The sequence below is a fragment of the Rhipicephalus microplus genome, unplaced genomic scaffold, assembly GCF_043290135.1.
Source record: "Rhipicephalus microplus isolate Deutch F79 unplaced genomic scaffold, USDA_Rmic scaffold_48, whole genome shotgun sequence".
Taxonomy (NCBI): domain Eukaryota; kingdom Metazoa; phylum Arthropoda; class Arachnida; order Ixodida; family Ixodidae; genus Rhipicephalus; species Rhipicephalus microplus.
The window spans coordinates 1820310-1832515 of record NW_027464621.1 but is presented as its reverse complement, the minus strand read 5'-3'; the positions used below and the strand labels follow the sequence as shown (position 1 = coordinate 1832515).

Genomic DNA, 12206 nt, shown 5'->3' with positions numbered 1-12206 from the left:
GCTGTTACACTCCGGAGAAAGATCAAGCAACTTGTCAAGTTCAACCACTTTTATTCAGCTTTGTTTAAATTCACAAGTTTTCCCCTAAGGTTCGGCAATGTGGCTTGCAGTAAAAGGACACAAATAAGTCTAAGTAGGGTATAATGCTGTCCAGCAAAGCCCCAAACTTCAGAAACTATGCTTTATTCAATGTGCCTCAGCATTATTGACTTTCTAAATGTGCACAATGGGGAAAAAAAACAACAGAAAACACCCAGCTAAGGCAATACATTACTGTCTAATGCTGTCCTATGACATTTAAAGGCAAATGACTTGTTCATTGTCATGATCATCATAAAACAAGGCTAGCATGACCAAACAGCCATCATGTAACCTGGGGAAGAGAAAAGCCAGCATGCAGCTTTGCAGATGTTCCCCCATTGAGTGTGAGAAAGCAGACAAAGTTACACAGCACTGAAGAAGTCTTCCAAGGACTACAGTTCTGATAAGGCTCGCACTACACATTGTCACTAAACAGGTTGTGCTTGTTCCAGATGTTAAACTAGTGAAATTATACACAAAATACCAAAAAAACAAAAGTAGCCCCAAAAGTGCATTAGTGGAGAAAAATTTCTTTCACGTTTTTTCCCCTTGAACACCGTCTGTTTTTAGTACAATAAAGAAACAGCGTTTCAAAAAGGGTGGGTTTGCAGAAGTTAGCCGCTAGACATGTGTTGTGGCCACCCTTTGACAATGTTCTTTATTCTGTACTGTCTTTTCTTGGAATCCCGGGAAAGCGCAGGAGAAGAGAGGGAAGAAAAGAGCCCTCCGGTCCTCCCATCTACATCTGCTCAGGCAATGCGACCAAAGGGAACACTTGTTGCTATTTTAACAAGCAATGTTGCCAGATCACTCAGTCTTGAAATGGAGCAGCGACAACCTTTTAGGCACCCTCCGCCTCTGGGAATGAAGCTCATGCCGTGAGTGCTGCACATACATACTCACATGCACACAAACACACAGGCACTCAAACATACACAAATGCTCAATGCTCATAAAATACAAGGCAGAGCTGTTGGGAGACTACCATAATGAGCAAAACAGACTATCAATATCAAATTTAGTGCGTGATGCCACTGTTTAGGTTCTGAAGAAGCAATCAAATTTTAAAGGCCGCACTTAAGAGCCGAGGCACACTACGAGAAAGCCTGTGCACAAACCCACTTCACGAAAAAGATGGTAGTAGAAAAAAAACCCTGGGTGACAAGCTGCATGGAGGGGTGCCCACAAGGAAAAACTGCTTGCAGACATTAGTCTGCACACTCAACTGAAGATCTGTGTTGAGAATTGCCACCAGCAGAAGAGATGGGCAGAGGAAAGGCTGGTCATAGAGAGTGAGGGCAGGGAGAGTGCCACACAGGGATAGGCCTCATCTTGATACAGTAGGGGGCGATCAAAAGAGCCACTTTCCAACCAGCACTCCTATGACCACCATGATAGATGCAAAGAGCGTCAACATTAGGGGAGACATGCCAGAAGAATGAGTCATTGACATCTCCTTGGTACGTTGTGACGTGGTCTCGGGAGCTGCATGGGAGGTCACAGTCTCTGACGTGGCGGCAGTTTGGAGCATCCGCTGCCTCAGGCCATCCTCCTAGAACATCAACCGCACTCTCAAGACCAATTTCTACAAACACTAAATGTACAAACAGCAGAAAGACAAGTTCAGTTTGCATCCTATCTTGTATATGAAGAATGGTTTTGCAAAGCTGGCTAGAACAGCATGTACAATACTCACAGATTGAACAAGACAACTTGGGGCTAAGTAACACACATACTTTCATTTCAACCATCTTTAGTTCGAAGTATATCGATGTAATTTTGACTTGAACATATAGATCAGAATCCAAATTATTTTTAGAGACTAGATTAGTGGTGCACTGCAACGAATCTAGGCTATCTCAAGCAACTGTGCGTTCCAGTCGTTTTAGTAAAAATTTGATGTCTAATTTGAATAGGTGAGTACTGTACACCATATAAATACCTTTAGAGCAGCATTTTCCTGGCGTAGATTGGCTACTTCTTCACGCAGTCGTCGACACTCCTCAGTTGCTTTTTTCAGGTCCGCTTCTAAATTGCTAGCCTGGAAAAGTGTTACTCGTCAGATATTGCTACATGTGTTGAAAAGCAAATTCATTGTGTGCTTTACAAACAAAAGCAAGCAAAACAAACTTGCGTTCACAGGGTACTTAAAAGACCAGAAAATTACTTGGCTGGTATCTCACCACAGCACTGCCCACACCCACAATGCATCACCATGATTATCATCGTGTGACAGCATTGCTCCAGAGGAGAAGTCCACACAAATTTCGAAATTGTTAGCCTCCTTCACATGCACCCAGAACACAATTTTCTGCACAGCAGTGGAATGCTATAGCTGTTGATATTCATCTAACCACAACTGTACTTTGTGCTGCCATAAATGTTTATGAGGTGAACAAATACTTTTTCCCTCTGCTTGAAATACACTTAAGAGCCATATTCTTGTCCATGCCTTTTATACTTTATTCTGTAGCTTTCTTCCAGGTAATCCTGAAATTGAATCATAAATGCTCTAAAGTTTCCCATCATTAATGCTCTATAGAGTTATTATGACCAATCGTAGAATCATTTTAAAACGGCACCTAACATAATAAGCAACTATCACCAAAATGCCTCATGAACATGCACGCTGAAACTTGGGCGACCTTTGAAGAACACTTTTTGAATTGGGGCCCCATGTGCGGCGAAGAATGAGACGACATGAGTGCTTCAATACGAGTTAGGGTGTGATGCACTAGGCATTTTCTTCTGCCCAAATTTCTGCCTACAATATAACAATTTGCAACAAACCCACCTGCCACGTACCCATTTTCCTGTCAAGGGTGTGCTCACTCAGGAGAGGGGGTGTGTGCATTTTTTTTCTACAGTACTTAACAAATCACCGACACAAGCAGCCAGAACCACATTGAGAGCAGCCAGACAACAAAAGCTTGAGTGGCTATTATGATTGCTATCACAAAAGTACTCATGCTATGTGACATGCTGTAAGCATTATGCACTGGGTCCTCTTATGAAGGCAAGTTCAGCAACAAACAAAATTTGAAAAGGGTAACAAAGCAGACTGTTAGTTGAACTTGGAACCCATCTTTCTAAGCATATCAAGGTTTCATAAAGTAACACGTATTTTAAAAATTTATTTTAAGAAATTTTCAAAAGAGGGCCTCATGTCGGCACAAGTTAAAAATAGCTGGTCATGAAAAAATTTTTCAATAACACAGGAAAATGATTGTTGCAATGAACCAAGACTAACAATGATGGAAGAGCTCTGACCCCACAATAAAAAAAAAAAAAGCATGCCACTAGGTTATGTTTATTGCATGAAGATTATTTCAGATTTGTGAAGTTTCACTTGAAAAACTAATAGAAGTTAGACGTGTTGGCAGTTAACTCACAAAAACTGCAATAAAAAAAATCTGCAATACAACATTTCAAAATAACTGCAGAGGGGCTAGAATTCACCAGATTTACAGTTAAGCTTCTAGCAATTCTTTCGTTTGTCTAGTAGTCCTGTACTTTTTGATATGTGGGGTTTAACGTCCCAAAACCACCATATAATTATGAGAAACCTCATAGTGGAGGGCTCTGGAAATTTCGACCATCTGGGATTGTTTAACGTACCTCCAAATATGAGCACATGGCCCTACAGCATTTTTGCCTCCATCGAAAATGCATCCCGCAACCTGCGGGTCAGTCCTGTACTTTTTTAGCTTGCCTGTCAGCATAGCAGGAGGCTTCCGGATTGAAGTTGGTGGCTGTTAGGAAACAGGTTTCGAATGTGCAAAGCCCAAGTTTTGACTAGTTTCACCATTCTAATCCACCTCTGTTGCTAAAGCCAGAGCCTGCGCTAATCAACAAGTTTCAATGCACTTACTGGAACACTCCCATAACCATGTCCTTCCACATCAAGACTGTGAATCGATTTCAGCACCTGTTCTCTTACCCTGCTTTTACACTGAACTTCATGCTACCATTACTACTTGTATAAAACTATGGAAAGTGTAAACATGCTTAAGAAATTCAATTTGCCATTATTTTCACATGCAAAAGCGTGCAGTGATGTTTATATAGCCTGCTACAAATTAATAAATACAAGCTCCACCCACAATAAATAATCCCGGCACACTTGCCTATTGCCAATGTAGAGTTGTGCAAGCTGGTTTCCTTTTAAACCATAGTAGTTTTTTGGTGCTAATGTTGATACCATGCATAAGTAAAACTAAAGTTTTGTCGTTTCTACCTAAGATACGATGTTTGACTAAGCAGCGATGTCAGAATCTGATGAAATTTTTCCAGGACGCTTAAGCTGTAAAACTAACAATTTGAACATGCATCTGAAAACAACCACCTTAAACAACCAAAAGGCGCTTGATGTCATGGAAATGAGCAAATGTGATTGGATAGATCGATATGTAGAGTTTGACGTCCCAAATCCACCATATGATTATGAGAAATGCCGTAGTGGAGGGCTCCCGAAATTCTGACCACCTGGGGTTCTTTAACGTGCACCCAAATCTTAGCACACAGGCCTACAGCATTTTCGCCTCTATCGAAAATGCAGCCGCCACAGCCGCAATTCGATCTCACGACACGCGGGTCAGCAGCCGAGTAGTTTAGCCACTAGAACACCGCAGGGGGGAAGGGGGGGGGGGCGAAATGCGATTGGATAGAATGTTTATGCAAATTCTCTCTGGGTGGGACTGTGATGAGGGAAGATGGAGCTTGCATTCTGAAGTTGTAACAAACTGTAGTGCAGTGCATCTCCCATGCGAGTGCTTACGCTTACTACATAAAAAAAAATTGTTGGAAATTGAAATGGGTGAAACAGGTGAAACAGTTGTTCGAGCGATTCCCAAGGAGCGGAAAAATTTCACATTTGAAGTTGGACAAACGTGATGAAAATGACAAGAAACGAGGGCAGATCCTTATGAAGAAACCTAATCACCAGGCTAATTTTCACATAAGAATTGTCAAAACATTCTAAATAATATACTAATTGCTTCTGCTTTACTTATACATAAAAGAATAATAACTAGGCCACAATTTTGTGTGGAGCATCATGGCACACATAGAGGCTAGAAAATCTTGAAATAAAACACTAAATAACAAAAGCACGAAAAATTTGCACATCTCTGGTCAGAAAAAAAAAAGCACTTATTTCCAGCTCAGTTACAGTAAATCTCCGTTTAGAAGATAACCTTTCATTAGAGGGATTCAAGTTTAATCTCTTTTCTTAACCCCTTCGCCCAGTTAGCACTCGGTGCACTAAGTGCACAATTCATAAAGGCTTCAAAGGACAAAATTCAAGAATATTCAAGAAATTTTAAGAACTAAAATATGGCATGCCAATTAGAACTTTTTACTATAACAATGTTCCAAATTTAGACCAAAGTTACTGTCATTATACATATACAGTTGAAACTCAGTTTACAGAAGTCATCACCACGCTAACATAAATGTTTCAACTGAGAAGTGCGTGAAATTGAAGAAGCAGTTTTTTAGCCTTTAAACTATGAAACTGTAAGAAAGAGACACCTAGATATACCACGGCATTGTATTTGCTGCTAAACCACACGTGCGTGTGAACAGTCTGTTCAAGTGTGTCGATCATTGAGCCTCGCATATAATATGGCTTGGCTGACGCAAGGCCAGGTAGTAGGTCGCGTGAAACTATGATGTGGGCCTAGATACAAAGGCAATCAATGTGTATGAATGCACTGACTATGCAAGCAAGAAAGTTGAGAGTAGATAATTAGATGAAATACTAGTATTAGAGTAGACAAAATATTGGTATTCGAAAAAAGCAGAGAAATTTTCACAGCATAGATGCTCTAAACGCATCTAAATCGTGTGTCCTTAGACAAATGCTTATCGCTGCACTGCAGTGGTCTTTCTAGCAGAGTACACAAGATGGCCATTTAGAAGCTAGCACATTTATATCTTGCAATGTAAATACTCGCGCCCCCGGAAGCAAGGGAGTTTCTCATAAAAACTGAGTGTTGCAATGCCAAAAGTCTGCCGAAACTGGGTGACTGAATTTTTCAGTCTACCAACCCTGCTGACACGCATAATTGTGGATATTGTGAGAACATAATGAAATGGGGATGAATATATAAAACTTAAAAGCCCTTGATAAAACACGGGTTTATGGGTGTATTGACATGGCCCCCTGCATTAGTGTACGTGAATACAGTGAAACACAAACAGCAATGGAAAGATTGTACTAATGACTGAATATTATAGCATAGGAACTACACAAATACCTTCGGAATAAAGTTGAAAAAAAAAAAAAAGACTACATTACTCGTATAGTGGCTACTTACAAGACCTGAGCACAAAAACTTGATGGCTCAGTGTTTTAGGGCATCCAAGGTACAAATGAAGTTGACGCAGCTATAACACAGCTGTCAAGTATTCACCTTTAAACATCAAATATAGAACATTTTAGCAGTGTTCTTATAGACTTTAACATAGTATTTTTCAATATTCGTTAACAAGGAGCGACAACAGATTTTTTCCTCAACTCATTTTTGTACACTCGACCGAAACCTTGCCCTGCATAGTGTTTATAGCTGAAGTAGTTTATCCCAAAAGCATGGAATCCTTTTAAGGTGCTGGTTCCACTGTCGCCATTTGCCAGTAGTTCTGAAAACCACCCCATGTGCTACCACTAAAGTTAGGAATAGAAGGACAACAATTCGGAGGTAAAATTCCTGAACTTATGCTGGCACGTCACACTGGATTTAGAGGGGGGAAGTGGGCTGTCACGGTTAGAAGAAATGAGGCATTTAGCAGGGGCTTTTTTTTTTTCTCTCTTCTTCAACAACACCTCTATTTCTCCATCTGAAACCCATGCTCACCGGTCCACGTACCCTGCAACGCAACGCTTTTCGCACTGCCAACCACTCAGAGTTGCTTTTGGTTTGCAGTCTGTTGACCAGTCCTGCTCACTGGCCACCTGCTCACCAAGACACTCAATGCCAGAATGCGCGGCTGGCTGAGAAACTCTCTTGGGGAAGTCGCATCCCAATCTAGCCATGAGACATCCATCGGTGTACATGTGTGTAAAACATTCCTCGCTGTCACTGTAGTTTACCCCTGTCTCATTCAATGATAGCCACCGTTCAGTTGTGATAATCTTGAGCCAGACAGCAGTCATCTAATGAACTTTCCTTTTCCTCTAATCCATTTCTGTATAGTTTCTCAAGTTAGCAGATATTCATTCCCATCACTCTGCCATGCCACTATAATTACACTTCAACCGGTAAACACCTGAGGAAAGGGGATAATAAGGGGACAGAGCAGAGGAAAGACGAAATAAAGGGGGGGGGTCCTGTACTTGTGCCGATAAGCTAAATTGGTTGGGAAGGGGGCACAAAAAGTGTTGTCGCAATTTGGTGAAACAAGGCTTTGATCAGAGTTTTTTTCCCACCTGTTCTCGCATTCACAAACGCGGTGAGTGACATGTCAGCTTATGACTAACTGTCAAAGCAGGTGTATCTTTTTTCTTTCCTTGGGAAAACGAACTGCACCATACCATTATCCACCGTGAAGGCACAGTGCTGGCTTCTAGTTGAATGAATAAATGTCAATCAGTTGCCCCAGATGGCATTGGCAGGTGAGTTACTGGTAGTTGCATTGAGCAGGCAGACTATAATCTCATTTACACGGATGTGACAGTAGCGCATTTGCTCTGTAAGCCCATTTCGAAAAGACAATCAGACATCGCTTACAGGACCCCTCGCATTCTCACCACAGCACCCATGATGCGAGTGAGCAAGCCTTGATGCTGGGCGAGTTCGTTCATCTCAAAGGGATATGTGCGCTTATTGGTGTGTCCAGCATAGGAGAAAAAAATTAGCTTGTGCTATTATAAATTCCTAATAGATAAATATGCATGGTTATAGTTGCTTGAAATAGGGCCACCATTCCCCTCCTCGTAATTTATGGCCTCCAAATTGACTACAACTCGCAACAAAATCCCTGTCCAACGCATAAGTGCGATGTGTCTTTCTGGCAAATTGCCTTTTTTTATGAATGCAATGTGCATTCGCGTAAGCGTGTATGAATAACGATGCCACTATACTTGTTATAATCTCATCCTTTCCAAAAACACTTCCCTTCTTGTCCAGCGACTAAGTGCAAGTCTAATTTCAGCTATGTCGACTCGTCAGTCTCACGACTCGCGCGAGTCTACAATCCGCCATCTTCAGATATGGTAAGTTCTAAACCGCCATCTTCAGATATGGTAAGTTTTAAACATGGTAGACTTACAAAAGCCTTTGAATTGTTAGCCGCTGCATCATTCCCCCAGCATTTGTCCTTCAGGCAAAAGCGGTGGCAGATAAAGCACGAGCCGAGCAAAGACAAAGAGGAGATGTTCGGTAGGTGAGCATAACAATATGCACTACACAGAAATGAACAGCTGCTGATTTCAGCTGCCAGTTGTTGGGGTGCTAGCACCCCCTGCAAAGTCGTTTGTGCCTCATGGCGCACGTGTTTTGTGCGGGCCACATTTTGGGTTCACAACTATAGAGCAGTAGGTCGCGTTGTGCTCGCAAGCATTCATCACCACCATCACTAACATCTTTGTTAGAACGGTAGCGCCGGCAGTGACACCTGGCGGCAAGCCTGGGTGGTGGCACATGAGAGAGAAGCGGTTTTCTTTGGCGTGTGGCGGTTCGAGCGAGTGGTTGGCTCTTGCGGCAGTCCGCGGTAGACAGCACTGCAGGTCGTCTGCCGTGGGCCCTCGTGGCGAGTCAAGCACTGGCACCGTCGCCTTGTGTTTGTCGTGTTGTGTAATATTGCGTAAGATTGTTTAGAGTGTTGATCATAGTATGTATATTAATTCGACTGGCGATATCGACTGGCGATAGGTTAAATAAATGTGTGTTTGGTTCGTTTCAACCGCGTGTACTGTGTCCGTTCACTCCAAGAGCGTGGCGCTCTCCACTGCGAGACCCCGCACAATGCAGCAACACAAGCCTTAGAGGCTTGTGCCGAGATTCCCGGGCGGAGGCTATGAATTAAATGTTACAGTGTTTTGACAGCAAAAGTGTCTTGTGTGAGACGATGTGATACTTCGGCTCTCCTGCCCACCACCGCAGCATTCACGAGCGCAAATTCTTGCTAAAGCAAGAACTGCTGCATGGTCACCAATGTTGGCTGGGCAAAACTGTATATATATACAGCAGCGAAAGAACTGGCACACCAAGCCTATCACGCATACCAAACTTTGCCGAAGGTGGTTTACTAAATAATGGAAAAACTTACTATTTAGGACGGAAACATATAAATCCGAGTGCCAGAAGAGATGTAGATCATTCAGATAATACCGATAAAGAGTGTGCCTGCACATGTCACAGGGTGACAACCACAAACCCAGTCGATTCTTACCATGGAGGTTTTCGATATGAACTTTCATTGTGATTCGAGCGAATAGATGCACAAATCACAAATTTAGGTGTGAAGCTTGCAAGATGTGCACGCACACACACGCACGCACACACACGCGTGCACGCACGCACACACACACGCGCGCACACACACACACACGTGCGCACACACACACACGTGCGCGCACGCACACACACACGCACACGCGCACGCACGCGCGCGCGCACACACACACACACACACACACACACACACACACACACACACACACTGGGTTGACAGAAACCACGTTCTACGCCCCGAAGTTCAATCACTGAAAGGAAGAGCAATGAATCTGAGAAACCCGTGACGAATTGCAAAAAACACGCTCGCATTTCTAAGGCCATGACCTGGAACACCTGTCTAAAGGTGTACACGTTAGAAGCGAGGGTGGATGCAGGGTAACCAAGGAACAGACTTGTTGAATTGTATTTTACAGTGGCAGTGAAGAAAACCAACAAGTCGCCTGCCTGGCGTAGCGATCCATGGATGTAGTATAAATGTTCACTGCATAAAAAAATATGAATTGGCTTCACCACTGCTTTGGCATTTCTGGCAAAGGGTATTGTATACATTCGTGCATGTTTCTTGTCTACAATAACATATGCTTGCCTGTTTAATTCACCTCCCTTTCCTAAATAAGAAAGCATAGTGGAAACAGAGTGCATAAATTCCTTTCATTCCTGTCGTCCTGAAGGAACCGACTTGTTGAGGGTACTCCCCCCCAGCGCGTGCGCGCGCACACACACACACACACACACACACACACACACACACACACACACACACACACACACACACACACAAAAAAAAAAAAAACATCCTAGCACTGCCCTGCTATCCTTGCTGCAAAGTATTTTTTAAAATAAAACATCAAAGCAAGAAACAATTGTAATATTATTGTTTAAAAAACATCAATACCATGAGCACATCACAAATGCAGGATTGACTTGCTGTGCTCATGGTTGAAAGTAAAAAATCTGGAGGCACTGTGCCGACCAAAGTAAAACTAAAAAAAAAAAACACACACACAGAAAAAAGACGTTTTGGCTCCGAAAAGTTTATTTTCGGCTCATCCAAAAGTTTATTTTCTTTTTTTTTTTACATTAAAGAAGGAGAGCAGACAAAGTTATTTTTCATTCTCGCAATGTGAAATGTCTTGATGACTTCGCTTCTGGTGCTGAGCTTAAGTTTCAGTAAAGACTGTCTTTTCCAGATAAAGCGAACAGTTTTGAATTATGTAACTATTGCAATGCAATAGTTGCCTGCAGTTGTTTTGCATCAGTTCCGATTACTGCACATGCTCACTGACAACATGAAATATAAAATTAGAATGCAGCTAATGAACTACCTCTGATGGTAATTTTTTTACACGAGACTGCTCGTTTTGTTTAATTAATGCTTTCGTGGTCCCGCACATATATTTTTTGGGCAGTCCATGAAATTTTTTTTTTCCTGCTACAGGAACTGATTGATACTGAAGTGCATAGTATCAAATAATAGAGGAACAATTGGTCTTTTTAACAGTATTAATTTCAAACAAATTTCTTTCAAATATGAGAACGAATGTTCAATCAAGAAAGATGCATAAAAAAGGAAAAAAATTCATGAAAACAATGCTGCTCTGCACAGGGCCAACAAAAAAATAAAAAACTATACGATTTGAACAAAAAGCACTTAGAGAATAACAGTGCAAATATAAGCACTGATGCCTATCATGACACTGTGACAGGCAGTTTCTTGACGTGGTGAAAAGAAATTTGGCTCAAGGTACATTGGCTTTTCAGAAATCTGCATCTGCACATACTTATCCGTGTTGTTGCATGTCTTTCTGATGACTTCTGCAGTAAAAAACAAACACGAAGCGGAAGAACTGCACTCTACAGTGCACTAGGTTGTAGTGTACACGTATCTCGAAGGAGCACAGCCACTAAGTGGGTCCGGTCTTAGCGAGCTGCAGGGCACGCAATAACCTTCGCCTCTGCACACGCACGTTTGAACAGCCAAGGCGTCAAACGCAGCATGGCAAGAACACGGTACTGCTTTTAGAAGGTCCCAACACTTTATTGCCCGTGGCAACCAAAAACGCAATACAGAGCCCTTTGCAACAAAGTCGGCAGGAAAGCGAGTAGGCTTATCCCCGCCACGGGCAAGAAGTACTACACAGGATGCTGCGAACACATCTCCATGGAAAAAAGTAATTCACGGCGACACTAGGACAGCAGGGCCCGGTCGCTCGAGCGATGGCAAAATGCACTTGTGTAGGCTTCGAGAGGAACTGGTCGTCGTAGTACAACCACGCGCAAATACACCGCACCGCTCTTCGGCCTAGCGTTCGAAAGGGGCGTTCGAAGGTGAGCGTTCGCCGCGGGAGCAAGGCGCCATTGCCGAAGTCCAAGCGAGCCCCAAACAAAAGAAGCCGACAGACAAGAACAGACCAAGAAATAAATACGTGCTCACCCTACGTCGTCCCGGAGAAGTTCTAACTCACTCCCAACGTGCATGCGCGAAACGTCCTGAGAGACTCTGCGCACAGCGCCACAGTCGACATCTGCTACAAGGTAAGAGGGATTAATCGTGACACCCACTCCCCCAGCGTGACAGACCGCGGAGGAGGGGAGAGTCACGTTAGGACATGAGAACGACAAAAATAGGCTAAAAGAAATAACAAAGAAAAAATAACAAAATAAACA

The 12206-nt window shown here is 42.7% G+C and overlaps 1 protein-coding gene across 2 annotated transcripts in view; it reads right to left on the bottom strand.

Annotated features, from left to right (window-relative positions):
- Nucleotides 1-673: 673 nt before the first annotated feature.
- The window catches only part of Vap33 (VAMP-associated protein 33kDa), a 67745-nt gene continuing 56212 nt past the window's right edge, over nucleotides 674-12206 (bottom strand). For both annotated transcript variants that reach the window (XM_037428712.2, XM_037428714.2), the window contains 2 exons: nucleotides 2024-2122; nucleotides 674-1633 (listed from right to left, as the gene is read on the bottom strand). In XM_037428712.2, coding sequence (XP_037284609.1) covers nucleotides 1433-1633; nucleotides 2024-2122 — 300 coding nt within the window. In that variant the 3' untranslated portion in view covers nucleotides 674-1432. The remainder of the gene's footprint in view (nucleotides 1634-2023; nucleotides 2123-12206) is intronic.